Below are 26039 nucleotides of genomic sequence, written 5' to 3' on the forward strand. Positions count from 1 at the left end.
AGGGAAGCTTTTTCTGCATGTATGTGTTTTTTCATAAAATAAAGATTAAGGTATATATGTTGGCCGCCACTGAACTTTTGTTTTCCATAGTATATTAGTAAATATTAATTTTCTTCTTGTAATGAAAGGCTATCCTGATTAATCTTTGAAACTTGCATACTGTTTAAGCTTTACATAGGAAAATTTTGCATTTATTTTTGTTTCTAAGCTTCTTGCCACAATCTCATTTAGAGCACAGTTCTGTTCTTAAGTAATTGTGGGGTTTTTTTGGGAAAAGTTAAGTTTTCTAATACTATTTTTGATCACTTCTCTAGGAGGCACTGAAACTTCAGCAAGATGTAAGGAAAAGGAAACAAGAAATTTTAGAAAAGCACATTGAAACACAAAAGGTAAAATAATCAAAGTTAGATTTGTCAGAGGGAACAGTATTTGGCTAGGCTAAGAACAATATGCCTGACATAGCAAGAAAGAAGATAAACATGGTAATAGGGAGTAGAAGATGCCAGTTTCACTCTAGTTATGACATTTAATTAGGTGTCAGTTCTTAATTATGTCTGGTAATAAAAGTTATAACATTTCAAAATATTAAAAATATACAAACTTTTGAACATTTGGTTTAAAATTATGTCTTTTCTGATTTAAATTTGTATATACTTGATAAAAAGACATCACAATGCTTTACACCAAAAACTGAAACCATCTTGACTCAGAGAATCTATAATACTATAGATTATGGTATTATATGGTAATACTAAAGAATCTATATTGTGTGGTGTCTTCTACTCCTTACCATGTTTATCTTCTTTCTTCTTATCTTTGTCCAGTGTATTGTTCTTAGCCTAGCCAGTTACTGTGCCCTCTAACAAAAGAAAGAAGGTAATTAAATATTGCACTTTTCTAATATCTCATATGAAGGGAAGCCGTAAACTTTTCCTGTGATCCTTTCTGGGTTGCAGACTGCTTTTGGAGTGTGAATACTTAGACTCAGTAATATCAACAGATGGATTAGAAAGTAAAATTATTGCTATTTCAAATTGATGACTTTTCAGGGATTAAATTAAAGTTAAAGCTTATAACCATAAGAAATCTATATTCTAAGAGACTTAAGCAGTACTATAGTTCTTCACAGTGCAAACCAAGATTAAGACTTGAATTGAGAGAGTGTCACCAGTCTGCTGTTCTGCTGTCTTGGTGATTGTAAGCCTTGTCATGAATACATAAGCTATAAGTAGTAGTTATTTATTTTTATATTTACTTTGCTGTGTTTGCTTTCTAAGTAGTAGTAGAATTAAGTCTTATATTTTTGTTTTTAAAAATCGGCCAGATGTTAATTTCAAAACTGGAGAAAAACAAAGCAATGAAGTCTGAAGATAAAGCAGAAATAATGAAAACTTTAGAGGTTTTGACTAAAAATATTACCAAGTTGAAAGATGAGGTCAAAGCTGCTTCACCTGGACGCTGTCTTCCAAAAAGTATAAAAACTAAGACTCAGGTATTTCAGTTTGTGTTGTTATTTATACTGCATGTGCATGCAAAAAAAATTAAAACACTGCATTAAGATTCATTCTTGATTTAATATTCTTTGCTACCATTCTCCCCCTTCTCTATTAATTAATAAGTTAATAAATACAAATAAGCAAACGATTTCATCTTTTGAATCTTGTACATTGTAGCTAGAAAGTCAATAATTAGGAGAATAGGAACAAAAAAGTAGCTTGAGGACAAAACAATATATGTGCTTGAATGCTTGATAGGAGTTTGAGCTTTATTTTGTAAGTAGTTGGTGGCATAAAATGTTAATGAACAGAAGTAACAATTTGAGTCACTGTTGCAGAATGAGCTGATTGAATGGGAGAAAATTCAAGTATATTAACTGATTAGACATAAGAAATTGAGCAAATTAATTTCAGATGACAGTAAGTGATTTTTAAAAATCCCACGGAGTTACAAATACTTAACACTTGGTGTGTGTGTGTGTGTGTATATGTAATCATGAGTTCATATTGATATTTCTGATTCTAATCTAACACCACAGTGTTCTTTGTTTCTTTCTCTTATGCCTATTTCCCTGTTCCCATAATGACAACTTGTTCCCACTAACATCAATACAGTATATACTTGCACATTCAGATGGTTCCAAAACTGCTAAAATAATACCACTTTCATCAGCTAACTAAATATAAAATTCAGAATTTGTTTGCATTTTTTACAACCTCACAATATACTCCATTTAGAGTATAGAATCAAACTTTGGTATAGGATCACGTTTTTGTTTTTTTCCTTTTGTGTGGTTATGTTATTAATTTGATAAAGTTAGGTCTATTTCTATATGTATTCAATTTTGGATTCCTCTCCCCCTTATTCTTGTTGATTTAATTTTCTTGTATTTTTATTTTTAAAATGTATTTTATTTCATAATATATGAGGATCTTAGTGTATCTTTAATATAGAAGAATTAATTTCCAGATGATATGAAGGTTACACAGTCCTAATTGATTTGAAGTTATTTCAAATAATCTTTAGCAATTGCATGGTAATAACCATGAAGGAGGCTCCATTGACATAATTCTCTCCTGTTTCACTCTCTCAATTTAATTACCCTAATTTTATTTTCTCAATAAATAAATAATTAACATGATTCAAAAGTTATACTATTAATATATATAAAGGATTATATAGATAATCATTCCTGTTTGATCTCTGGCACTCTGTTCCCCACTCTTCCCTCCCTCTTGGTATGTGTGTGTATGTATGCCTTCTTACGTGAAAGGGTACTATATAGTCCTCATTTGGACCTCAGTTTTTTGTTTTCCTTTGCACGGTTATTTCCTGAAAATTCTTCTGTGTAGAAATTTCACTCTGGCTTCCATATGGAAAATGAATTGTAGGGAAATCAGTGAAAGTAGGAACAAGTTAGGAAGCCTGTTGCATTAGTGTAGACCTAGGTGATTGATGGCTTGAATTAGGATGGTAGGATTGGAGATAGAGAACAAATGTATAGATTAAATAGGAATACTTAAAAAGCATTCCTTATAAAAAATTGTGTGTGTGTGTGTATGTGTGTGTGTATATATATATAAATGCAGGATATTATTGTCACTTCAATTACTAATCACTGTTTTCTAGATGCAGAAAGAGTTGCTTGACACAGAACTGGATTTGTATAAGAAGATGCAAGCTGGAGAAGAAGTCACTGAACTTAGGAGAAAGTACACAGAATTACAGCTGGAGGTATGTTTCATCAGTACCACACAGTATGCTGTTATGGTCTTGAATGTTTATTTGAAAAATATTCTTATTCTGATCAGCAGTCTTTGACAATCTCTGGAAAACATTTTGGAAGTTGATATAAGAAAGAAGGAAGAGGTTAGCAAATTTTTTTAGAACTAACAGAAAAATCTCTTAGTATTTAATGAAAGGTGGCAGCTGGTCTCTCGACTTCTAGTAAATTTTATTCCTTTTCTATTTTTGTTTTTTTCCTGGAACCAAAATCTATTCAAGATTTTTCAGGTGTTCTTATGGAGATGTTCTATGCATATATAGACATGTTACATTGAGTTACTATAAGGATCAGAGTTTCTGTGGTAGAATTAACATCAAAGAACATGTTTACTCAAGTTTTGCCTATAGGTGGTGCTGTGGGTGTTTTTAAAAGAGAAAAAACTAGTTTCTTATAGTTTAGTTATATGATTATTTGTATCAGAAAAAGCTAATAAAATTGAACTCTAATACATGATAATTTCTAAAGCGGAAAGATATTTAAAAATCATAATTACATTTTGATGTAAAGAGACATTTATGTCATTAGTGTAGTTGGTACTTGTCTGTATTTATCATTGTTGCCACAACTAAATTTTTTGTATCTTAGCTTATTGTTTCTGAAAATAATGCTTTCTTCTAAATTTTTTAGCAACTTGATTTTCTTTTTCCAACATCAGTTTAGTTCAGTTCAGTCTCTCAGTCATCTCCGGCTCTTTGCAACCCCATGAACTGCAGCACGCCAGGCCTCCCGTCCATCACCAACTCCAGGAGTCCACACAAACCCATGTCCATTGAGTCTGTGATGCCATCCAACCATCTCATCCTCTGTCGTCCCCTTCTCCTTCTGCCCTCAATCTTTCCAAGCATCAGGGTCTTTTCAAATGAGTCAGCTTTTCACATCAGGTAGCCAAAGTATTGGAGTTTCAGCTTCAACATCAGTCCTTCCAATGAATACCCAGGACTGATCTCCTTTAGGATGGACTGGTTGGATCTTCTTGCAGTCCAGGGGACTCTCAAGAGTCTTCTCCAACACCACAGTTCAAAAGCATCAATTCTTCAGCGCTCAGCTTTCTTTATAGTCCAACTCTCACATCCATACATGATTACTGGAAAAACCATAGCCTTGACTAGACAGACCTTTGTTGGCAAAGTAATATCTCTGTTTTTAATATGCTATCTAGGTTGGTCATAACTTTTTTCCCAAGGAGTAAGTGTCTTTTAATTTCATAGCTGCAATCACCATCTGCAGTGATTTTGGAGCCCCCCAAAATAAAATCAGCCACTGTTTCCCCGTCTATTTCCCATGAAGTGATGGGACTGGATGCCATGATCTTCGTTTTCTGAATGTTGAGCTTTTAAGCCAACATTTTCACTCTCCTCTTTCATTTTCATCAAGAGGCTCTTCTTCACTTTCTGCATATTACAGATCTAATTTAGTACTGGGATCTGGGTATTAAAGAGTTTTAACATTCAGCAGTCACTGTTCTTATCTCAAGACCCTGTATTGTGTGTCATAGGAAACCATAGGTTGGAGTCCTAAACCTGCATGTATTTTACTTTGAAAAATTAAATGGTTGTCTCTGTGTCCTGTCTAAGATAACAAGTTTTGAAAAACATAAATTTCTTTTATGTTAACGTAGAAATTGTGTTTTAACCTTTCTGGAGATTTCATGCTTGTGTTGGTATGACTTTAAAAAAAAATTATCATTTAAAAAATTTTGGCCTATAATTTTAGTAAATAAATAATAGTGTAAATGTACTTATTTATATATATATATATATATATATATATGTATTTTGTATCTCTGTGTTTAACTTCTGAAGTAATATTCAACACTGCATTATTTGAAACTCAAGAATGGCTGGCCTTTTTGTGATATAGTTTGATGTCTTGGAAAGTAAAGACTTAGTAGAAAAGGTGTATTTAATAATTTTACAATGTTGCTTAAATTAATGTTATTTTGTTTTCTGAATTCATTAGCTCAATTTCCTTTCACTTTAAAAACTAAAACTCTAGCTTGAATTATTAAATGCTTCTGTAGGGCATTCTTTGAATATGATATTCAGTTGTATGACTGATGTCAGATGTGTGACTCATCTGAGTATAACACTTGGCTTGTGTTCGTAATGGTGCTGTTTAACCTGTTTGTCTAATCTCTACTAGGCTGCAAAGCGAGGGATTCTTTCATCTGGTCGTGGTAGAGGAGTTCATTCAAGAGGTCGAGGTTCAGCTCACGGCCGAGGCAGGGGTCGAGGCCGAGGTCGAGGTGTGCCTGGTCATGCTGTGGTGGATCACCGTCCCAGGGCATTGGAGATTTCTGCATTTACAGAGAGTGATAGAGAAGATCTTCTTCCTCACTTTGCGGTACTTTCTTATTGTCCAACGAAACAAATACTGATACATTGTTGGGGGTAATGGATGTTAAAGGAGAAAATATGAAAATGAAATGAGTAATTTAAACCCATTAATCTCACCAAAGCGTTTGATTAATCTATAATAATCTTTTAATTATTTAAGAAACAAATTGTAGGAGTTTTCTGTTTAATCATTGTATGAAAGAAATGTTACTTTTCTTACACTTAGTAGGCCTTCAGATATTATGACAGGAATGATTTAAACTTATTGATTCAGAGAGGGAAGTCCTAGAGTTTAGTTTCATTTGATATTTACTTTTAGAAAAAAATTGAGCATGTTGCTTGGGCCATTCAGATTTTTAAAAGTTAAGGTGGAATTTTATTCATTAACACTCTATTCTTGATCTAGCTAACGTAGAAATGAAACAAGACAAAATTTTGGAATAAGATCTTGAAGTTGCCCTAATTGATACCAGGGTATAATTAGTCAGTCTAATGGTAATAGAGTGATGTGTGAGGAAGGTGAATAAGAGTCTAGTCCCTGCTAATCCATTATTTTATGTGGATATCCTGGAATCTGTTGGGCTCATGTGCAGAATGGAGATTGTCTGCCTAAAGGCCTTTTTAACTTACATGTTGTGATTCTTAGTGGTATCACAAAAGTTAGTTACTAAGCATCAGTCTTGCCTGCAGTATTAGAGTAATTGCTCTAGATAAAGTATATAAAGTAAATAACCAGTTCTTTACCCTAGAGGATTTTACATATAATGGTTTAACACAAACCAGTTAAAGAAAACTACAAATAATTTATAATCAAGTTAAATTTATTAAAAACTATAACTGCTTCAATAGCTTAGAGAACTTTTTTTCACACAGGCATATGATGGTAAATGAACAGTAAAGTTTCATGAGGTAGTAAAACTGGAACTTGGGTCTTAAAGGATGGGTAAGCTTGTAGATAGGTACACAGGTAGTTGAACCTTTTGAATGTTCAGATTTAAATGTTTCACAGTTATATTCCAGGCTGTTAACTGTAGTTACAGATGTGAAACTATAGTTTTTTAGGATATCAAGAGGTATTGAAAGAAATGGTGTATGTTTAAGAAATAACTAAGATGATTAATATTTAACGGTGATGGGTCTGGAATATCTTATGCTTTATGACTTTAAAGGAATACAGAAAGGAATCAGAAAGTTTTTTCTGGCTTGGACCTACTATACACCCTGTTTCTGTACCTTCCCAAGGGGAAGAAGATCCAGATAAACTTAAGTGTATTACATATAGTTATATAGCTAATCAGGAAATTATTAAAGAATATGCTAAAATAATTTAGACAAGGTGAGTTTAGGAACGTGTTTTGATAAGGCTAAAACAGTTTTGGTTTTAGAAACATTAAAGTGAAAGAAAGTGAAAGTCACTCAGTCGTGTTGGATTCTTTGCTACCCCATGGAGTATACAGTCCATGGAATTCTCCAGACCAGAATACTGAAGTGGATAGCCTTTCCCTTCTCCAAGGGATCTTCCCAACCCAGGGATAGAACCCAGGTCTCCCACATTACAGGCAAGATTCTTTACTAGCTGAGCCACAAGGGAATCCCCAGAATACTGGAATGGTAGCCTCTCCCTTCTTCGAGGGGGTCTTCCTGACCCAGGAATTGAACTGGGGTTTCCTGCATTACAGGTGAGTTCTTTACCAACTGAGCTATGAGGGAAGCTTAGAAAAGCTTAGAAACATTCAGAGCCTCTAAATGGATATTCATTCTTGCATGAGTTTGGAGATTCAAATTCTACTCAGTTAGTAGTGTTAATGAACATTTAAAAATTGTCAGTCTTTAAATAAGATAGCTTCTCTATCTCAACCTGGGACTTGAAATGAACATGACAGGTATCAGAAAAAACCTATAGTACTAAACATTGTTACAAATTGTGATTAATGAAATGCTTTAATTTATGCACTGGAATTAGTATAGAAATAAAACGTTACAGCTAAAACTTATACAGCACTTATTTTGTGGCTGATTTTATTCTGAATGCTTTATATAACTCACCATATTATGAGTTATTTTGACACCTCTCTGAGGTAGGTACCTTTATTGTGCTTATTGTAGAGATTGGGAAAATGAAACATGAAGAGATTAAGGAACTTGTTCAAGTATACACAGCTAACACTAACAGAGCTGGGGTCTGACTGATTCTGTGGTCCATTTTCTTTACTATGCCCTAGAGAATTTTTCTTTGTGTAGTGTGTGCATTTAATGAGATTGTGGTTTTAATTTTATTTGAGGGTAAGAAAGAAGGACGATATTAGTAATGATATATAAGGGACTGAAGTTTTATGTGATAAAGGTGCTGTTTTCTGCTATTTGCAGAAAGATCTTCCTATACATGGAAAAAATAAAATCCTGCACACCCAAAGCAAGCATAATTTAATATGCTTAGCTTGTAAATGTCCTCAAAGAATGTGTTCTAGAGGAATGTAGAGTAAGAGTAAACAGCAGTCAGATAAACTTTGGAATTGAAAGACCTGGACTCTCATCCTGGTAATTAACTTAGTTACTTTGGAAAAATTACTTAAATTCTCTGACTCTTCCTCCCCTGCCCCCCAGCTTTAAATTGGGAATCAAAAAAACTCAAAGAATATTCTGAGGATAATGATCTGCTTTAGAAAGGATTTAGCATTTTCTGGAATTAGAATAATGAGCATAAAAGAAATGGCAATAAAGAAACTCAGTCTTTGACCAATGTTTCCATTATTTAAAGAACAGTTCAATTGAAGGGATGGGATATAGGTATACTTATAGCTGATTGATTTTGCTGTATAGTAGAAACTAATACAACATTGTGAAGCAACTATACTCCAATAAAAATTTAAAAAATAAAGAATAGTTCAGTCAAGTTTCCCTAATACTAGAAAGTATAGAATTGTAAAATAATATTTGAAAATAAGACTACCCTTTATCTTACAATATCAAGTACTAAAATGAATTACTGATAGTTTTTTTTCTTATCACCCTGAATTGTTATGTATTCTGGGCTATATTTGTTGGCATTTTAATATTTTAAAACCATTAGCATTTTGGATGTTTCAAAATATTTATTTGGAGGAAATACTTTTTTTTAATTTAAAGCAATATGGTGAAATTGAAGATTGTCAGATCGATGACTCTTCACTTCATGCAGTAATTACATTCAAGACACGAGCAGAAGCTGAAGCAGTAAGTATTACAAATAATCTAATTTATTAAAATTCAGATTTAAATGTTTTATAAATATTACAATTAAGTTTTAATATAAGTGGTTTGTTTTTTTTTTTGCTTAACTACAGTTTGACAAAATATAGCACATATGAAGTGGAATTCATGGCCACAAAGAATGTCCTAAAGCAGTTAGGCAGTTTTGATATATAACATGGAATTGTTAGAATAGCTAGTCACCAAGTTGAATGACAAGTTGTACTGTCTTGAGACTTCAGGAATTCTTCCATTCTTTTTAACACAATAGGGCCTCTTCACTTTCTCCCTTTCTCAGCTGGCCCAAAACAAGTCTGTTTTGGCAGAAGGAGTGGTGAAGTGTAAGGTAGAAGCAGAAATAATAATCCTGATGGCTACTCTTCTTAATCATCCTCATCTGCTGCTTTTTAGCCTCAGTTGGCTGAACCATGCAGTGTCCCTAGCTCAGGATATCTTCATCTAGGCCTCTACAGCTTTTTACCAAGACATGAATATATAGTGCTAGCCTTTAGAGTCCTTTCAGTGTTCAGTTCAGTTCAGTCGCTCAGTCGTGTCTGATTCTTTGTGACCCCGTGAATCGCAGCACACCAGGACTCCCTGTCCATCACCAACTCCCGGAGTTCACCCAAACTCATGTGCATCAAGTCGGTGATGCCATCCAGCCATCTCATCCTCTGTCATCCCCTTCTCCTCCTGCCCCCAATCCCTCCCAGCATCAGGGTCTTTTCCAGTGAGTCAACTCTTTGCATGAGGTGGTCAAAGTAGTGGAGTTTCAGCCTCAGCATCAGTCCTTTAATGAACACCCAGGACTGGTCTCCTTTAGGATGGACTGGTTGGATCTCCTTGCAGTCCAAGGGACTCTCAAGAGTCTTCTCCAGCACCACAGTTCAAAAGCATCAATTCTTTGGCGCTTACCTTTCAGTGTAGTTGTCTTCAAATGTATATCTTGAATTATCTTTCTAAAAAATGACCAGAAGTATGTGCAACCTTGTCTTTCTTCTGGATTTAAAAGATTAAAAAAAGAAAAATGAGTACGAGGTGTAGGGGATTCATAGTAACGTTTTTAACTCTGTGTATTCTTTGTTCAGGATTGCAGAGAAATAGATGTACCCTTTTGATTTGGGAAAGTGCATTAAGCATTCCAAACAGTTAACCTAATATGAATGGGGAATGGAAGAGTAGAATGGTTTTCAAAAGTTTTGAGATGATTGCGGTCTAAATAAGTTTTGAAAATCTTCTAAATTGATTTACCCTCGTCTAGTAAATACCCCCTGGCAGTGCACTGCTGGGGATGTCCCTGGTGTGAGTTGTTCTTGGGGCATCGTAGTCTATCATATAAAGATTGTGTGTCTGAGAAGTCTCAGGGAAGTGTTAACTGGGCCCTGGAATAATGGAGTTTCAGAATTAGATTGGTGGGTAGTGGATAGTTTTATAGGAATTTCATATCCTAGAGTTTTGTTAAGTTTTAAGAAATCTTTTTATTTAAAGGTCTTTTGTGAAAACAAAAGCTAATTCATAATTGATTAAAGTTTAAAACTTTCTTATAAGTTTGTATGTATATGTGTTATATTGAAAAAGAGTTTTGATCTAGTTTTCTCTCAGAGGTATTAGAGAGTGTAAGTTAAGAATGAGCTTCCTTTAAATGATGCCTTCAGTGACAGTTTTCAAAGTAATGTTGAATAGGTAGATTGAGTACCACCTTTTATGTTCTATTTGTTTTCTGGAAAGTAGTCATGTTATTAAACAATGGTAGTTACATTCAGATGGTTATAGTATTTACCAAATTTGTGAATGTAGTAACTGCTTAAAAAATGTGTATTGTTACTTCTCCCTGTTTATTTACATGACTGAGGGAAAAAAAAAACTTTCTGCCTCTTAAGTAAGTTTTGGATGTTTTGCTTTTAATAGGTAAGATCTGTTGACATATACCATCCTTCTTGGGTTTTGCTTTTTCTCTCTCAGGTGTAAACTTTTTTAATATATATTTTTATACTGTGTATATATTTTCCAAGCAAATAGCAGTCAGTTGAAAGACCAGGGATTAATGTGTAAAGATAAATTTTAACAATAAATTATGTGAAGATTGAATAAGTGACAGAACAACTTTGGTTAACTTGGATCTGATGTGAGTTAGGTTGAGCAATTTAAAAATTAGTGTGTTTGACATTGAGTTACCAATATTTAATTTTTTCAAAGAAGAATGCTTAAAAAGTACAAAAAATTACTTGTCCCATCACTCAATTCAGTTCGGTTCAGTTGCTCAGTTGTGTCCGACTCTTTGCGACCCCATAGACTGCAGCATGCCAGGCCTCTCATCACTATCATTATATATAATGAAGAAAAATTTAATACCAATATGTGGATGGATAGAACTCAAGCCAAAGGATAGGCTTTCCCAGGAAAATAAATTTGTCCACCTTTCTTAATGTTTATTTCCGAATACTTCATTGTTCATAATTTCTGAACCATTGTATTAGATGATTATCTATTTTCTTAAGTCAGTAGATGCATAATATTTTAAAGTAAAAGTACAAGGAATAAGATAATCAAACACATTCAAATATGACTGAAAAGTAAGAAATTTTCCTCAGAAAAGATATTGAAATATTTTAGCTTTAGGTTGAGTTAACAGAATCATTTTAACTTTAGGTTAAGATGGTTAATGTTTGACTCTGGTTAATTAGACGATGAATCCTGTTGCTTTATTTTCTGTTCTCCGGTTTGTCTGTCACCACCCGCAATGTACTAAAGGTGGATAAGTACCCAAAGAGGACAGAAATAAGTGACCTCTTCCTATGACTGGTTAGAAAGTTAGTTTTCCTACTCTGAATTGTTACTATACTTTTATAAGTAACCAGGATCTGGTTTTAGAATAGAATAGTTAAGTTCCTGTTTTATGCGAGTCAGTCCCAAAGATGAAACTTGACAGTCCCAAACTCAAAAGAGGTATGAAGCTTTTTATAGCAAAATGAAAGAGCCTCTTGTTCTACTGGTAGGTTTTGACACCCATGCCTCAACTCCCAGTAGTTGTGAGGATTCAAAACTTATAAAGTTTACTTAGAACACAGTGCCTGGAACATAGTAAATCATCTTGCGTGCATGCTAAGTTGCTTCAGTGATGTCTGACTCTTTGCAATCCTATGAACTGTAGCCGGCCAGGCTCCTCTGTCCATGGGATTCTCCAGAAAAGAACATTGGAGTGGGTTGCCATTCCCTTCTCCAGGGGATCTTCCAGGCCCAGGGATTGAACCCATGTCTCTTGCATTGGCAGGTGGATTCTTTACCACTGTGGGCTTCTCTTTTAGCTTAGTTGGTAAAGAATCCGCCTGCAATGCAGGAGACGCCAGTTCGCTACCTGGGAAGCCCAAACCATCTTAGTGTTGCTATTGCTAAGTCACTTCAGTCGCGTCCGACTCTGTGTGACCCCAGAGACGGCAGCCCACCAGGCTCCCCCGTCCCTGGGATTCTCCAGGCAAGAACACTGCAGTGGGTTGCCATTTCCTTCTCCAATGCATGAAAGTGAAAAGTCAAAGTGAATTCGCCTCGTCGTGTCCGACCCTCAGTGACACCATGGACTGCAGCCTTCCAGGCTCCTCCATCCATGGGATTTTCCGGGCAAGAGTACTGGAGTGGGGTGCCATTGCCTTCTCCATCTTAGTGTTAGCTATTATTAATATTTGTGTGTGTCTGTGTGTCAATGAGAATTGATTGTTAATTCAATGAAACTGAATAGAAACAAGATAGAAGAAATGATTTCAAAACTCTCATTCTTTAGACCTGAAGATAGAAGCACAAAATTGGATTCATAGAGGATAGTTCAACATCAAGTCAGAAACTGATGGGGCTAACCAAATAAATAGTAAATCTGTGGCAAGAACTAAGTGTATAAGTGGATTCAGTCAAGAGAAATCAAATCGTGTTTTTAACAGTCTGTGTGTTCTTACTGATTTACTTAATAGTTAAGTATTGCTATATGATGAACACTGCTATGAGAATTAGTAAATCTAAGTCTGAAGCTTGCGAGAAAGTGGCCATGTAACTTGAACTTAAAGCTAAAGAAATAGAAGTCTTTCTCTATAAATTCTGAAAATCAGATTTTACATGTTTTGAGTTTTGTTTTGGTGGTTCTTTAATGTAACTCCTGCCTAAACATTATATACTGTGGTTATTAACAAACATTAATAAACTTGGCTTTAACTTTATTTTATAGATAGTTTTACCATTATGATTACTAAAAAAGAAAGATATACTGGGATTATAGCTCTAGCTCTTCTGACTTAGGTCTGTTTTTCCCACAGTGTTTTTGCAGAACATTGGTTTTATAAGCACTCTAACAAAGGATTTTCTTGTCAGTAAGTTTGTGAAGAGCTGCATTTTGTATGTTCAGTTTAGATTTATAATCTAACTTGAAAGGCAAAAGGCAAACACTCCTTGCTTATTCCAGTATCGGGAGCCAGCGTGAGGACCTCCCCCTGTGGCAAAGGTCATGAGGAAGGAGGCTCAACATACACAAAGGCGGGATCGAGCCTCAGGAGTCCCCCTGGAAATTCTCGAGCATCTACCCCCAAAACCAGAGTCTGCCTACTTTACTACTTTGTGCTCTCACCTACACCTCTGACTTTACGGGGGGCTGTCCCCCACCACCTCTTTCAGAGAAGGAGTTAACTTAGAGCTCCAGTTAATAAAAACTCCTGGGCGTGATAGGAGTGTTTCAACCTACAAACTCCTCTGAAGGTTCTCTAGCCCGCCTGACAGGCTTGTCTGGACACATGTGATTGTTCACAGCCTCTCAACCGTGAGAGGCACGAGATGTTTTAAACCTTCTAAAAACAGGTTCTTTAGAGAACTTAAAAAACTATTAGTATAGTATAGTGGGCTGATTAGAAATTGGCAGATTCATTTTGATATTTGGCAAAACTAATACAATTTTGTAAAGTTTAAAAATAAAATTAAAAAAAATAAATTGGTGAAGAGTTTTTCATTTGTTGAGCCAATGTTTATGGCTATATCTCCATATCTCTTGTCCCTTATACACATTAATGAATATAACTACCATATAAGAGAAATAAGTATTAACCTTTGATATTAATCACGTTGGACCTTAGGCTAAGTAAATTCTTTTCTTAATTAAAACCCACTACACCCCCACCCTATAGGAATGTAACTTTATCTGGTACCTTCAGAAGGTGGCGTCTGTTTTAAAAATAATCACCCCTGGAGAAATAAGTGTTCTAGTTGACTGACCGCTGTCACAAGGAGAGGGTCATAAATTGTCAGCAGGCCCCCTGGCCAGAAGATGATGTAGCACCCCTAAGACCTCTGTATACATTTGTATGAAACACCTGACTTTAATAAAAGTCAGGACTGCTGACCCCACGTGACTTTTGTATAACATCTCAGTGTATAAAAACAGACCCTGGAGAAATAAAAAATGGGATCAGTTCCTCGAAAGACTGGTCTCCCCATGTCATTCTTTCTCTCACCTTCTGGCTGAATCCCCATCTAGAACGTGGAGGCTCGTCAAGCCTACTAATTATGCCTGGGCTTCCAAGATCTGACCGGGGAGGCCTTAGTGTCTCCTCTCCTTCGGGAGAACAGGAGGACGCCTGTGGCCTACGTAGGTGGTGTAAATTCCTTGCCTTGGAATTTTACTAGCTTTCCACGTAAACCAAGTTATTCAGCCTCTTTTCTCCACTGAATTTTCCTACTGAGCTATCCTCATTCTATTACTCTTTATATGTCTAATTAATATTTAATTAAAGCTATCGTATTCTGATCGCTAAAGCCGTCTCTCCTTCGAATTTACCTGGATCTACCGGGGCTGGACCCCGACACAGTCTTTTCCAAATGTTGTTTCTAGAATCATTTTCTGTGTAAGATACAGAGCCTACCTCATAACTACTTTTCATACTTTTTTTCTTCCTTCATTTGTCAGATCTTCAAGCCTTTTTCTTTTTTCCCCTTCTGTCATATGTTTGCCTGCTCGCCTTACTTATAATTTGGTGCAAACTTCGAATGATGCTGTGTAAGACTAAATAGGCAAAATCCTAGAGCAGGCTTATGAATAAAATGCTTCAGCGCTTAAACAGACTTTTCATTTATACTTCAAAGCTAGAAATTAGAGAAAATTGTAAAATGAACCCCCACATATTCCTCATTGAGCTTCAGCAATTATCCACTTACGGCCAATCTTTTTTTGTCTATATTCCACACACTACAACACTCTACCTCCTTGTTTTGGAGCCATTCCCAGTCATATCATTTCAGCTGTAAGCCTTTCAGTGTGTCTCTTTCAATATTAGAGACCAAATAAAATAAAACAATACTATTATTATACCTAAAAATTATTATTATTCCTTAAATATTATTAAATTCCCAGTCAGAGTTTACATTTCCCTGGTTTTCTTATAAATATTTTACTTTCTTCCTTTAGGGATCCATAATAAATGCATATTTTGATTTAGCTTGATTGGTATTATATAATTATAAATTCATAGATTTAAACATTTCATGGGTATTGATCCATTGTTCTCAGTTACTGATGTGTCCTGTCTTTGGCTAGTGGCTACTATATAGGTTTGTTGTGAGTTGTTTTGACAGGACTCTAATGGGTTATGAAATTTTCTTTCTTTCTGGTATGAAAAGGTGTTCCAGGTTCATCTTATACATTTTCTCTTCCAGACCATGAACTGGCCATTTCTCTAAGGAGCTCTGGTTCTTATTACTGGGAAAGGTATTTAAAGACCATAGTCTGAGTACTAAGCATGCTCATTACTACTGAGTATGTTAATTATAACAATTTTTTTCAGAGGTCAGAGCTGGGAGTGGGGGAAAAAATGCATTCATATACAGATGTGCACATATACATATACATGTATAGCACATATATACACACGTATAAAGAAAATAAATTGAGGGCTCCTGATATTTCCCATATAATTCTGTACTGTGTGGTTTTTATACACACACATATACAGGTATGCCTGTTTTACTGTGCTCTACTTTATTGCAGTTTGCAGATATTATTGTTTGTTTGACAGATTGAAGGTTTGTGGCAGTGCTTCTTTATGCTGATCTGTCGCCACCATTTCCCAACAGCATTTGCTCACTGTATGTCTCTCTATCACACTTTGGTAATTTCTGCAATGTTCCGAACTTTCTCATTATTATTATTATATTTGTTCTGGTGACCGCAGAACAAATGGTGGTTGTTTGGGAGCACCATAAACTGTGCCCATATAAGATAGCAGATTCAGTCAATATATGTGTGTTCTGACTGCCCTGTCAAGCAGCCATTCTGTATCTCTCCCTCTTCTCGGGCCTCCTTGCTCCCTGAGACAAAATAACCTTGGAATGAGGCCAGTTGATAACCCTGCAGTGGCCTCTCAGCATGCAAGTGAAAGGAAGAGTCTCACGTTGCTCACTTTAAGTCAAAGGCTAGAAAGGATTAGGCTTAGTGAGGAAGGTATATCAGAAGCTGAGCTAGGACAAAAACGAGGCCTCCTGTGCCAGTTATTCAAGGTGTGAACACAAAGGAAAAGCTCTTGAAGGAAATTGAAAGTGCTACTCTAGTAAACACAAGAAGGAAAAGAAAGTGAAACAGCCTTACCGCTGATACGGAGAAAGTGTAGTGGTCTGGAGAGGAGATCAATCCAGCCACAGTATCCTCATAAAGAAAGTGAAGTCGCTCAGTCATGTCTAATCCAGAGCAATGCCCTGTCTGTTTTCAATATTGTGAGGGCTGAGAGAGATGAGGAAGCTTCAGAGGAAAAGTTTGAAGCTAGCAGGATTGGTTCATGAGGTTTAAGGAAAGAATCTATCTCCATAATATAAAAATGCAAGTGCCAATACAGAAGCTGCTGTGAGTTATTGCTAAAATAATTAATGAAGATGGCTACTGTAAACAGATTTTCAGTGTAGATGAAACAGCCTTATATTGAAAGAAAATGCCATCTAGGATATTCATAGCTAGAAAAAAGTCATTGCCTGACTTCAAAGCTTCAAAGGTCAGGTGACTTTTGTTTGGGGCTCACGCAACTGATGCCTTGAAGCTGAAACCAGAACTCACTTAGCATTCCAAAAATCCCAGGCTACTTAGATTTATGCTAATTTTACTCTGCCTTATAATGTGTAAATTTTGAGTAGGGAATGGCAGCCCTCTCCTGTATTCTTGCCTGGGGAATCCCATTGACAGAGGACCTTGGAGGGCTACAGTCCATGGGGTCTCACAGAGTCAGACACAACTGAGACCAATGCATACGCATAACGGGTAAATTGAACAACAAAGCCTGGATGACAGCACCCAGTAAATAATTTTAAAACTAAAACTTCAGAAAGTTGTAGATTCACCTTGTGAATTTGAAGTAAGTATTGAATATAGAGATGTGCAAAATTAGATCATAAGAAATTTTTGAAGAACTTCCTATAGATGACATCACTAACATTTTTTGCCTTCTTTAGCTGGATGAAAACATGAATTTTATGAGTAGACATTTTGTGTGAGATAGTTGTATTTTGTATGAGTCATTTGTGAATTAATAAGAATTAAAATATAAAACCAGAACCTTGAAGTGCTTTGCAATTATTGCCTTGAGTAGCAGTTACCATTTTACTGTAGACTTGGAGACATAGTTCTTCTAGTCACATATTGGCCAGTAGTGAAATAGCTCTACTCAAATCACTAGGCTGACTTTAGAAATAAATAACAATATAAAGTAAATTATAAACTGCAATAATAAATAGTAAATAGAGAAATAAACCACAAAGCAAAAATAGACAGCTGTCTTCACTTGTATTTAATATTAGGTACTATAGCATTTCATTGTTCTCTTCACAAATTATTAATGTTCTGTATTCCAATGTTTTTCATTGTTTTAGGCTGCAGTTCATGGAGCTCGTTTCAAAGGGCAGGATCTAAAGCTGGCATGGAATAAGCCAATAACTAATATTTCAGCTGTCGAAACAGAAGAAGTTGAACCTGATGAAGAGGAAGTATGTTTTTTTTTTTTTTTTTTCATTTGTTTTTACCCTTAAATGTTTATTTTTATATAAAATATGATCTATGGCTGTGATTTTAACATAAAGCTTTTATTCCTGAGCTACTTTCCAGGCAGGGGATAGCAGATAAAATGCAGATGACTAAATTTTATGTATTAATGGTAACTGTGGATTGCTAATCCAAAAAGAATATCTGAAAATCATATATATACTCAGTTTTCATTTACTCTTAGAAGACAATAATTGCTCATTAGATTTTTATCCACAGGAAGTCTTGTGATATTTTAAGTTTTAGAGTATATATTTACTTAATTACTTTATTGACATTTCAGGTCTTATTTTAATTCATATCATTTTAGTTCATTAGAATGAATGCCTGCTATATGGTAGATACTGCAATAGGCAGAAAAATGAATAAGACACGGTCCCTATCATCAAGGAGCAATACAATCTGGAAAAGAAGGTGGTGATAGACACAAGAAACTAATTATAATAAAAGGCAGATTGATATGGTGAATAAAGATTTGAACAATATGCTGTGGGTACGCAGAGGAAGGAATGATTGTTTCTTTCCAGAAGAATCTTGAAGGAGGTGGTAGCAGTGTAGCTGAACCCCAAGTGATTAAAAAAAAGCTTTTCATAACCAAGAACTTGGACTGGGAATAGTTAGAGAGGCATTATAATTGGCAGAGATATAGGTGTGGAATAGTATATTTTTTCTTGCATAACAGCAGTTAGTCTTATGGCTGAGAGGGGGGAGCATAAAGACCACTGAAGTGGGAGAGCCGTTTGAAACCAAAAATCTAAAAATAAGCAACTCTGTTTTGTTTAATCATGAAATAAGCTGTAGGAAAAAAAATTGAGGAAGTTAAGGAATAAAGGTAAGGTGGGAAAACTAAATGGTTCCATGTTTTACCTTGATTAGATTTTCATTATGGCACTTCATTTTGTTTGGAGAGCATTTGAGGCTGTTATACATGTCCATAGTCAAATGCAAGAATAAATGTGTATTTTGAAACTCATATACATGATTTGTCATTTTATATTTTAGATTATACCTTTGTCCTTCCATGAGTTTGAATTGAATGGGGAGAAAAGCAGGAGAGCTCCTGGTATTAGGTATTTTGAAAAGTTTGAAAAGTAGTCTGAGAAGCCTTTATGAAGGGAATGGGGAAAAGAAAAGAATGCTGTAAAAGAAAATGTTTGTTACATACAGCAGAAAAGAAATATAAATATTGATAAACTTTATTCAAGTTATTGGTTGATTTAGTGTCAGAGAAGAATTACTGATGTTTTCTTTAAAAAAAAAAAAAAAGGTGTGCAGCAATGTTTTGTAGGTATAGAAGATGGCATAATTTGATGAAGAGAGGCAGGAGAAATGGCATGTACAAAGGCTTATGGCTTTGATTTTTTTTTTTTTTAGTATCTGTGATGTAAGCAATAGAATAGATAGTATTGAGAAACCTTTGAGTGGATAAAGGTTGCTTTTGTTTCTTGAATGTTCTAACTATAGAAATACCTTTTGTATTCGACTCTGTTGAGAGTAATCAGTATTTAAAAGTGTCACCTTTTTTCTTTTCCTTTTTTTTTGGGTAAATTCCTAAATGCATTTTAACCTAAAGTTTCAGGAAGAGTCTTTGGTGGATGATTCATTACTTCAAGATGATGATGAAGAAGAAGAGGACAATGAATCTCGTTCTTGGAGAAGATGATTTGACTGATCATTGATCTGCATATGATAGAACTCTACCTGTGTTTCATTAGTATTATCTAATGTACTTTTACATATTTGTAAAAACAATTTTTGGTAAAATGTGATGAAGATGGATTTCACAAATAGACAAAAGAGAAGAAAACTACCTTCTGAATCCTGTATTTTGAAAGATTGATGTTTGCGTTTTATTTCAGTAAACAATTGGTAAAGACATCACACTAGAAACATATGCAATGTTTTTATTACATACTTACTGAACATTACAGAATTCTTTGGGTTCTTTGTAATTTAATGAATAGGTCTGAAGACTTAATGACCAATACTTGTTATAACTTAGAGAATTTTGTTTTACTCCAAATAAGGAATGAATTTGCATTTAAAATCTTAATGAATGTTTTCAAAAAATGAATAGATAACATAGTACTCTAACTAAAGTCTCCAAGTTATGTATTCATAATATTACATAGTAGTATGCTTAGGCTTTACTATGTATTAGCCTTTTGTTGGACTTGTGTATGTATTTTACCATATGGGTTTTAATGATAACGGTGTATGACTGCTTTGCATTTGAGTCCTTATGCATTCAGATGTTAAAAAATAAAGTGGAATGGTCTCTTGAAAAGAAAAGAAAAGAAAAAAGCAATGACAAAAAAAAAAAAGACAATGTTCCTTGATTTAAAAAAAGAAAAAAAAAGAAAAGAAAAAGAATTAAAATAAATAGACCATTCCAGATGGTGATCTACCCTTCTCCCCAGTTATCACAAAAGGAGCTATAATCACTAACTTATTCTTAATAATGGTTACTGGTACCTTTACAATAATGTACAATCCATTGTTTAAAATTTATACCACTTCAGTTTGGTTTGATCCTATAAACTTTCAACAGATGTCTTAAAATTTAAAAGCAGGCTGATTAGTTTGGAACCAGACTTCAAGTAGAGATAACATTTGGTGAATAAGAAAACATCACATTACATTTTGGATGTATGAAAGAAAACTTGACCATTTGAAGATGTATGAATAAAGAAATGTACTATAGATACTACTTTAGGAAAGCACTGTTTGGTAAGTGTTCCAGTCTGATATTTTAAGTGTGCATTTCCTATACTTCTATAAAAAAAAATCTTTGACATTTGCAACAATATTGTGATTTTTAAGTGGACTTCTCTCATGTTCTCTGACAACATGATCATTGAAAGTTGATATAGCAGTTTCTAGGAAATAAATGCGTTCTTTGTAGAATGGAGGGTGGGAGACTACATATTTATCTTTTAAAATTTATCCTTTTGGTTGCAAGTATTTCTGCCCCTTCTGAGATCACAGTGATTATATTGAAAATCACACACAAAAAAACTTTATTCCCATGCTGGGGTCCTCACAGTCACAAACTGTAATTTCACCACCATAGTCTTTTGCCAGTGGAGTAGCTCATGGATGCTGTTCCTCTTTTTCTTTTCTTCCTCCACTTAAAGTTGTATATATACTCCCAGTGATAGTTCTGTTTCATAGGAACGTTTTGGCTTGCAGTTGATGCACATGTTTATATTTAAAATTTCACAGTCAGATTTCTTTTGTCAAAATAGTGACTTTACTCAGAACTTCTTTACTATACTTAGAGCTGTGATATATTTTTATGTATAGTCTCTTGTATGTTGACTATGTGCTATTCTGATTCATTAGGTAAGTTTGTTTTCTTTTCTTTTTAGTAGTCGTGAAAGATGCCAAATTGGCAGAGGCTCACGTTTCTTCTCTTTACACCAAACAGGTATTATAAAGAAAGAAAATCTTTCAAAGGCCAGTTAAATCTCCATACTGATTTTTGGCTTTATAATTTGATTAGCAAATTTTAGTGTGCTATTGTGTAATTATTGTAAAATTCCCTTATAATGTAACTGAAATCATATATTGTTTATTTAAATTTATAAATAGCTAATCACTTTCCCTATTCTTAAATTCTGTCATAACCTAAAATTAAAATGTTTTACACCATGTTGCTTTGAATGAATCAGAACGCAAGTATGTTTTGATTGGGTCCTAAAGTATGGGGATTAAATATTAGCAACATTTATCAGGTTCATAATTATATTTTTATTATCATTAATATTTTAATTGTAAATATTATTTAGTATTGCTATTGGATTTTTTAAATTAATGAGTATGTTTATAAAAAAAATACTAGTACTCTACATGTACTTTCATGTGTTCTCATTTAAAACTTAAGATATCCATTTAACAGGTAAGGAAACTTAGGCTAATAGAGATGGAATGACTTGCCCAGAGTGATAGCTAGTAAATAGAAAGACTAGATTTGAAGACAGGCACTCTGATTTCAGTGCCAACTTTTTAAAAAACTATGTTGCTACCTCCTTCGTAATTATTGATCGGGCATGAGATTGTGTTTGCAGTAAATGTAGTAGATGTTACACAAAATTACTAGTCTTTGGTCATTAGCCAGTTCATACCTTAACCATCCCTTTTAATACAGCACTTTGTTCATATCTCTGTTATAGTACTTATGTTGTAATATAGTTTATCTGGTTTATATGTCTGTCTTCCCCACTAGATTACAAGCTCCTCTAAGAAGGGGACCATGTCTTATTCATCTTTATCTCTAGTGATTATCATAAAACCTGGCTCATAGTGGACATTCAGTTGTTTGTGGGATGAATTAATGAATGAATGCATATTTAAATCTCCAATGATGGAGTGACAATTACCTCCCTTGTTAATTCTTATCAATTTTCCAGAAATCTTTCTTGAAGGTCTTCTCAATCAATTGGGATCATCTTAGTTGATTCTGTTAAGTATTGTACCAGTGGGGTTTGTTACAAATAGTGATGGAGGAATATACACATAGTCTTAGCGGAATTTCCATAGCAATTAGTAAGCTGTTAACATTTTGGAATATTAAATGTCTATTTCAGGAGTAAGATAGCCTTTTGGTTTCTATCAGTGTGTAAGAACAGAAATGTCAAGAGCCACTAATCTAGTCCATCCCATTAACTTTTTATATTCAAAGATGAGCAAGTGTAGAGTACTGGACAAGTGTTAAGAGATTTAGCTTTTGTTCCCAAGCTCTATAACTAATTCTCTGGCCTCAGAGAAGTCTCTTAACTTATCTAGGGTTGTTTCCTTGTCTGTAAAATGAAAAGGGTTGGACTAGATGATCTCTTTGGAGAAGGCAATGGCACCCCACTCCAGTACTCTTGCCTGGAAAATCCCATGGACGTAGGAGCCTGGTAGGCTATAGTCCATGGGGTCGCTAAGAGTCAGACACAACTGAGCGACTTCACTTTCACTTTTCACTTTCATGCATTGGAGAAGGAAATGGCAACCCACTCCAGTGTTCTTGCCTGGAGAATCCCAGGGACGGGGGAGCCTGGTGGGCTGCCGTCTATGGGGTCCGAATGGGGTCGCACAGTCGGACACGACTGCTGCGACTTAGCAGCAGCAGCAGATGATCTCTTAAGGTTCCTTTCACATCTTTAGTTTCCCTGGTAGTATATTAGTGTTTGATCTAAAACAGTTTAACATATCTATACCAGTTCTCCCTACCTGTTGTTGCTGTTACTGTTTCTGTCATCAGTAGAAGCAACTTAGATTTGGTTATGATAAGTCATACAGTGTGTCTTGGTACAGTTTTGTATACTGTTCCAGATGTTTGCTTTTGCTACACAAATTACATTTAGCCTAAAAAGTATAGATTAACTTCTGTATTCGCACTTTTTCTTCGTACTTACAACTTCCTTTCAGTTCTAAACTCAGAGTTTAGAACTCTTTTTTATTATAGTATTTACCTAAAACTTGAAATACATTTTTTAATTCTGCAGTTTTCCTTAGAAGTTCTTTGCTATAATATAGATCTGGGCTGAAGCGGGAATGAAGAAGGAATTGAGATGTAGACAGCTACTTTTTTCAGGAAAAAATTGAAGGAAATTATATATCATTTGTTAAAAGATTGATTAGGATTACCTCAAGGGATGGTGGAGTTGTCATTTTACATATTTCATTCAGTATCTTATGTCTCTACATAGCAGTGTTGTTTTAAATGTTATTGGATAATTGTAACATTTAAAAGTTAATTTTGGTAGTTAACCAGTATTCAGCATTTAATGAAATCATGTTGCATGAATGGGATAGTATTCCATAGCTCTTGTTTTATTTTGTGATATGATCAAATGTATCAAATGATAGTTTACTATTAAGATAAGACTTCACTGTTTTAGCTGACTACCTGTGAAAAGTATGGTTTAATTGGAGGAAATTTCTTCTTACTAGAACTGTTTTATGGGGACTGTATTTTCAGTCTTACTTGGAACAATACTCACTGGTTCTAAAGGTTATAAAAAGAAAGCAAACAGTTGCTCATCTAGTATGTTGAAATATCAATGGCTATTTTAGAGTATCATACAAACTATCAATTTATATTTTCTTCCTTTTTTCCTTACCTGTAGTGTAAACTAATTATAGAAAAATAGTTTTAGTCCTAGAATTTATGTAAATATTTGTAAGATATTTTTTTTTTTCCCTTACAAAAAAAATCTTAGCATTTTAAAACAAAAATGTCCTGTGTAAAAGTTTTGGCTTGTTAGCTTAGTTCAGTAAGCTTGTTAGCTTATTTTTGGTCTTTCACAGTGCTATTCCCATTCTTCTGAAACCCTATATGATTAAAAGTAGAAATTTAATCTAGGGATAAATCATGAACATACAATATTTGTAAGGCAGAAAGAAAAAATTTCCTTTTCCCATATTTTCAGAAACTATCTTATTAACTTTTGAACGGGCTAGTTGCTCTAAGGTATGTATACAGCATACAGGCTTTTAGAGAAGAATAGATTTTTTTGCTCTCTGATTATTATATACCTATCAGATGACAGCAGATTATCAGATGATAGCTATCTGATATCCAGAATAGCTATCTAAAAGACCCAAGAAAGAAAGAAACCTTGGTGAATTTGATTGACATGCATTAGTAATTTCTAATGAAAACGTTATACTTATTCAGTAGAGAAATTCCTAATTTGGTTCTTGCATTTTATCAGTATTATGTACTTATTAGATTAGTATAATTGAAGCATTTTTTACATTTTTGTACCAATTTATGTTTCTTTTCTAACCCTTCCCTCCCTGTTACTTTATTTTATCCATCCTCTTATCTCATCATCCAAGTTAGTCTTCTTTTGTATACCAAACACTGTCTCATTTTGATATGTTCCTTTTTATTTACTTTTGTTGTTTATCATTATGCTTAGTATAGTATTTATGTCATACAGTGTGATTGAAGAATGAAATGGTTATCCCATGGAGTTTAAGGAAATTACATATATAGCTCACGATTATTTTGTAGTCCTTGGGAAACTTAAGACAATTGTTCTTGCTTTTATTTCTTTATCAATATCTTGAAATTTGTTAATGATTTCTTAAAATTGTTACTTTGCCAACCCACACTGATAAAAATTTACTATATGGTCCATGATGACATTTCCTAATGAAAAATTTGGATCATAACCGTGTTGCCGAGCTGTTATCTGTGCAGCTTAATGTTTCAGTGAAGCATGTTGCAGAGACGTTTTGTTAAAATAATTTTAAACCATGGTTGATCTTTGTAAAATTTGTCTGCAACTTTCATTTTGATTCTTTTCTCAGATGTAATGTTTTAAAAAAGTTAAGGTCATTGTATGGTATGATTCAAGTTTTAGATTTATTTACTGTTTTCAAAGTTTTTTTTAATAGTCTTCTCTTTTTCCAGCAGAGGGAGATCATCATTGCCTGAATTTAGCTTTGTGACTACAGCAGCAAGACCTGTTCCTGTCTGGAGACGACTGTTACAATAATATGACACTATCACTTTATGTTTGCCCTTTATCAGTTTGAATAGATGTTTACATGTACCATAATTAGCATTTTTATTTTTCCAGTTCAATTTTAGGGTACATCTGAGTCCAGAAGTAAATCTGAGTGTGTGCTTTGTCTGATCTTATACTTAAATGTTTTCTCCCCTTTATAGCTGTTTGTTTTTAAACACTCTAAGAAGGAAAAACAAATCCTCTTGGTTTTCCTAACATGAGATGAGTTTTCAGGCTCAGCCAAGTTGAAATTGTATCTAGGAAATCTATAAAGCCATGATACTATGTTCATCAGCATGAACAATCTAGAATGATGAAAATGATTAAAAAGTTAAACCGTGGTTTGGCTTTAATTTTTCTGGGCTTTAGGATACATTTCTGGAGTTAGGGTGGTTACTTACAATAATTTTGAACAAATGGTTAAAATATTTTTTTCACATGGTAATAACTTGCCTGTTTCTTCTAAATATATTTATTGAAGTCTACGCCAAGGCCACTTACCCAAATAATTTTTAAAAAATTCTTAACTCTTCAAAATCAACAAGGAGAATAATTTGCTTTTCAAGTAGTATGGGATGATCTGTGAATTATAAATACTGAGAAATATCTAATGAACGTCTAATTTACACAGTGTT

General features: G+C 34.3%; 1 protein-coding gene across 19 annotated transcripts in view; it reads left to right on the plus strand.

The window, feature by feature from the left end:
* RBM26 (RNA binding motif protein 26) overlaps positions 1 to 25745 on the plus strand; it is a 79857-nt gene extending 54112 nt beyond the window's left edge. For 7 of the 19 annotated variants that reach the window (XM_044927187.2, XM_044927185.2, XM_044927176.2 and 4 more), the window contains 7 exons: positions 315 to 389; positions 1325 to 1492; positions 3127 to 3231; positions 5426 to 5626; positions 8746 to 8832; positions 17725 to 17838; positions 18896 to 19186. In XM_044927187.2, the coding sequence (XP_044783122.1) occupies positions 315 to 389; positions 1325 to 1492; positions 3127 to 3231; positions 5426 to 5626; positions 8746 to 8832; positions 17725 to 17838; positions 18896 to 18988 (843 nt within the window). In that variant the 3' untranslated portion in view covers positions 18989 to 19186. Of the gene's footprint in view, positions 1 to 314; positions 390 to 1324; positions 1493 to 3126; positions 3232 to 5425; positions 5627 to 8745; positions 8833 to 17724; positions 17839 to 18895; positions 19187 to 19466; positions 21324 to 25307 lie in introns of those variants that run through there. The other 12 variants (XM_025262695.3, XM_044927183.2, XM_044927182.2 and 9 more) reach the window with 7 other exon arrangements.
* Positions 25746 to 26039: the final 294 nt, after the last annotated feature.

The sequence above is a fragment of the Bubalus bubalis genome, chromosome 13, assembly GCF_019923935.1.
Source record: "Bubalus bubalis isolate 160015118507 breed Murrah chromosome 13, NDDB_SH_1, whole genome shotgun sequence".
Lineage (NCBI taxonomy): Eukaryota > Metazoa > Chordata > Mammalia > Artiodactyla > Bovidae > Bubalus > Bubalus bubalis.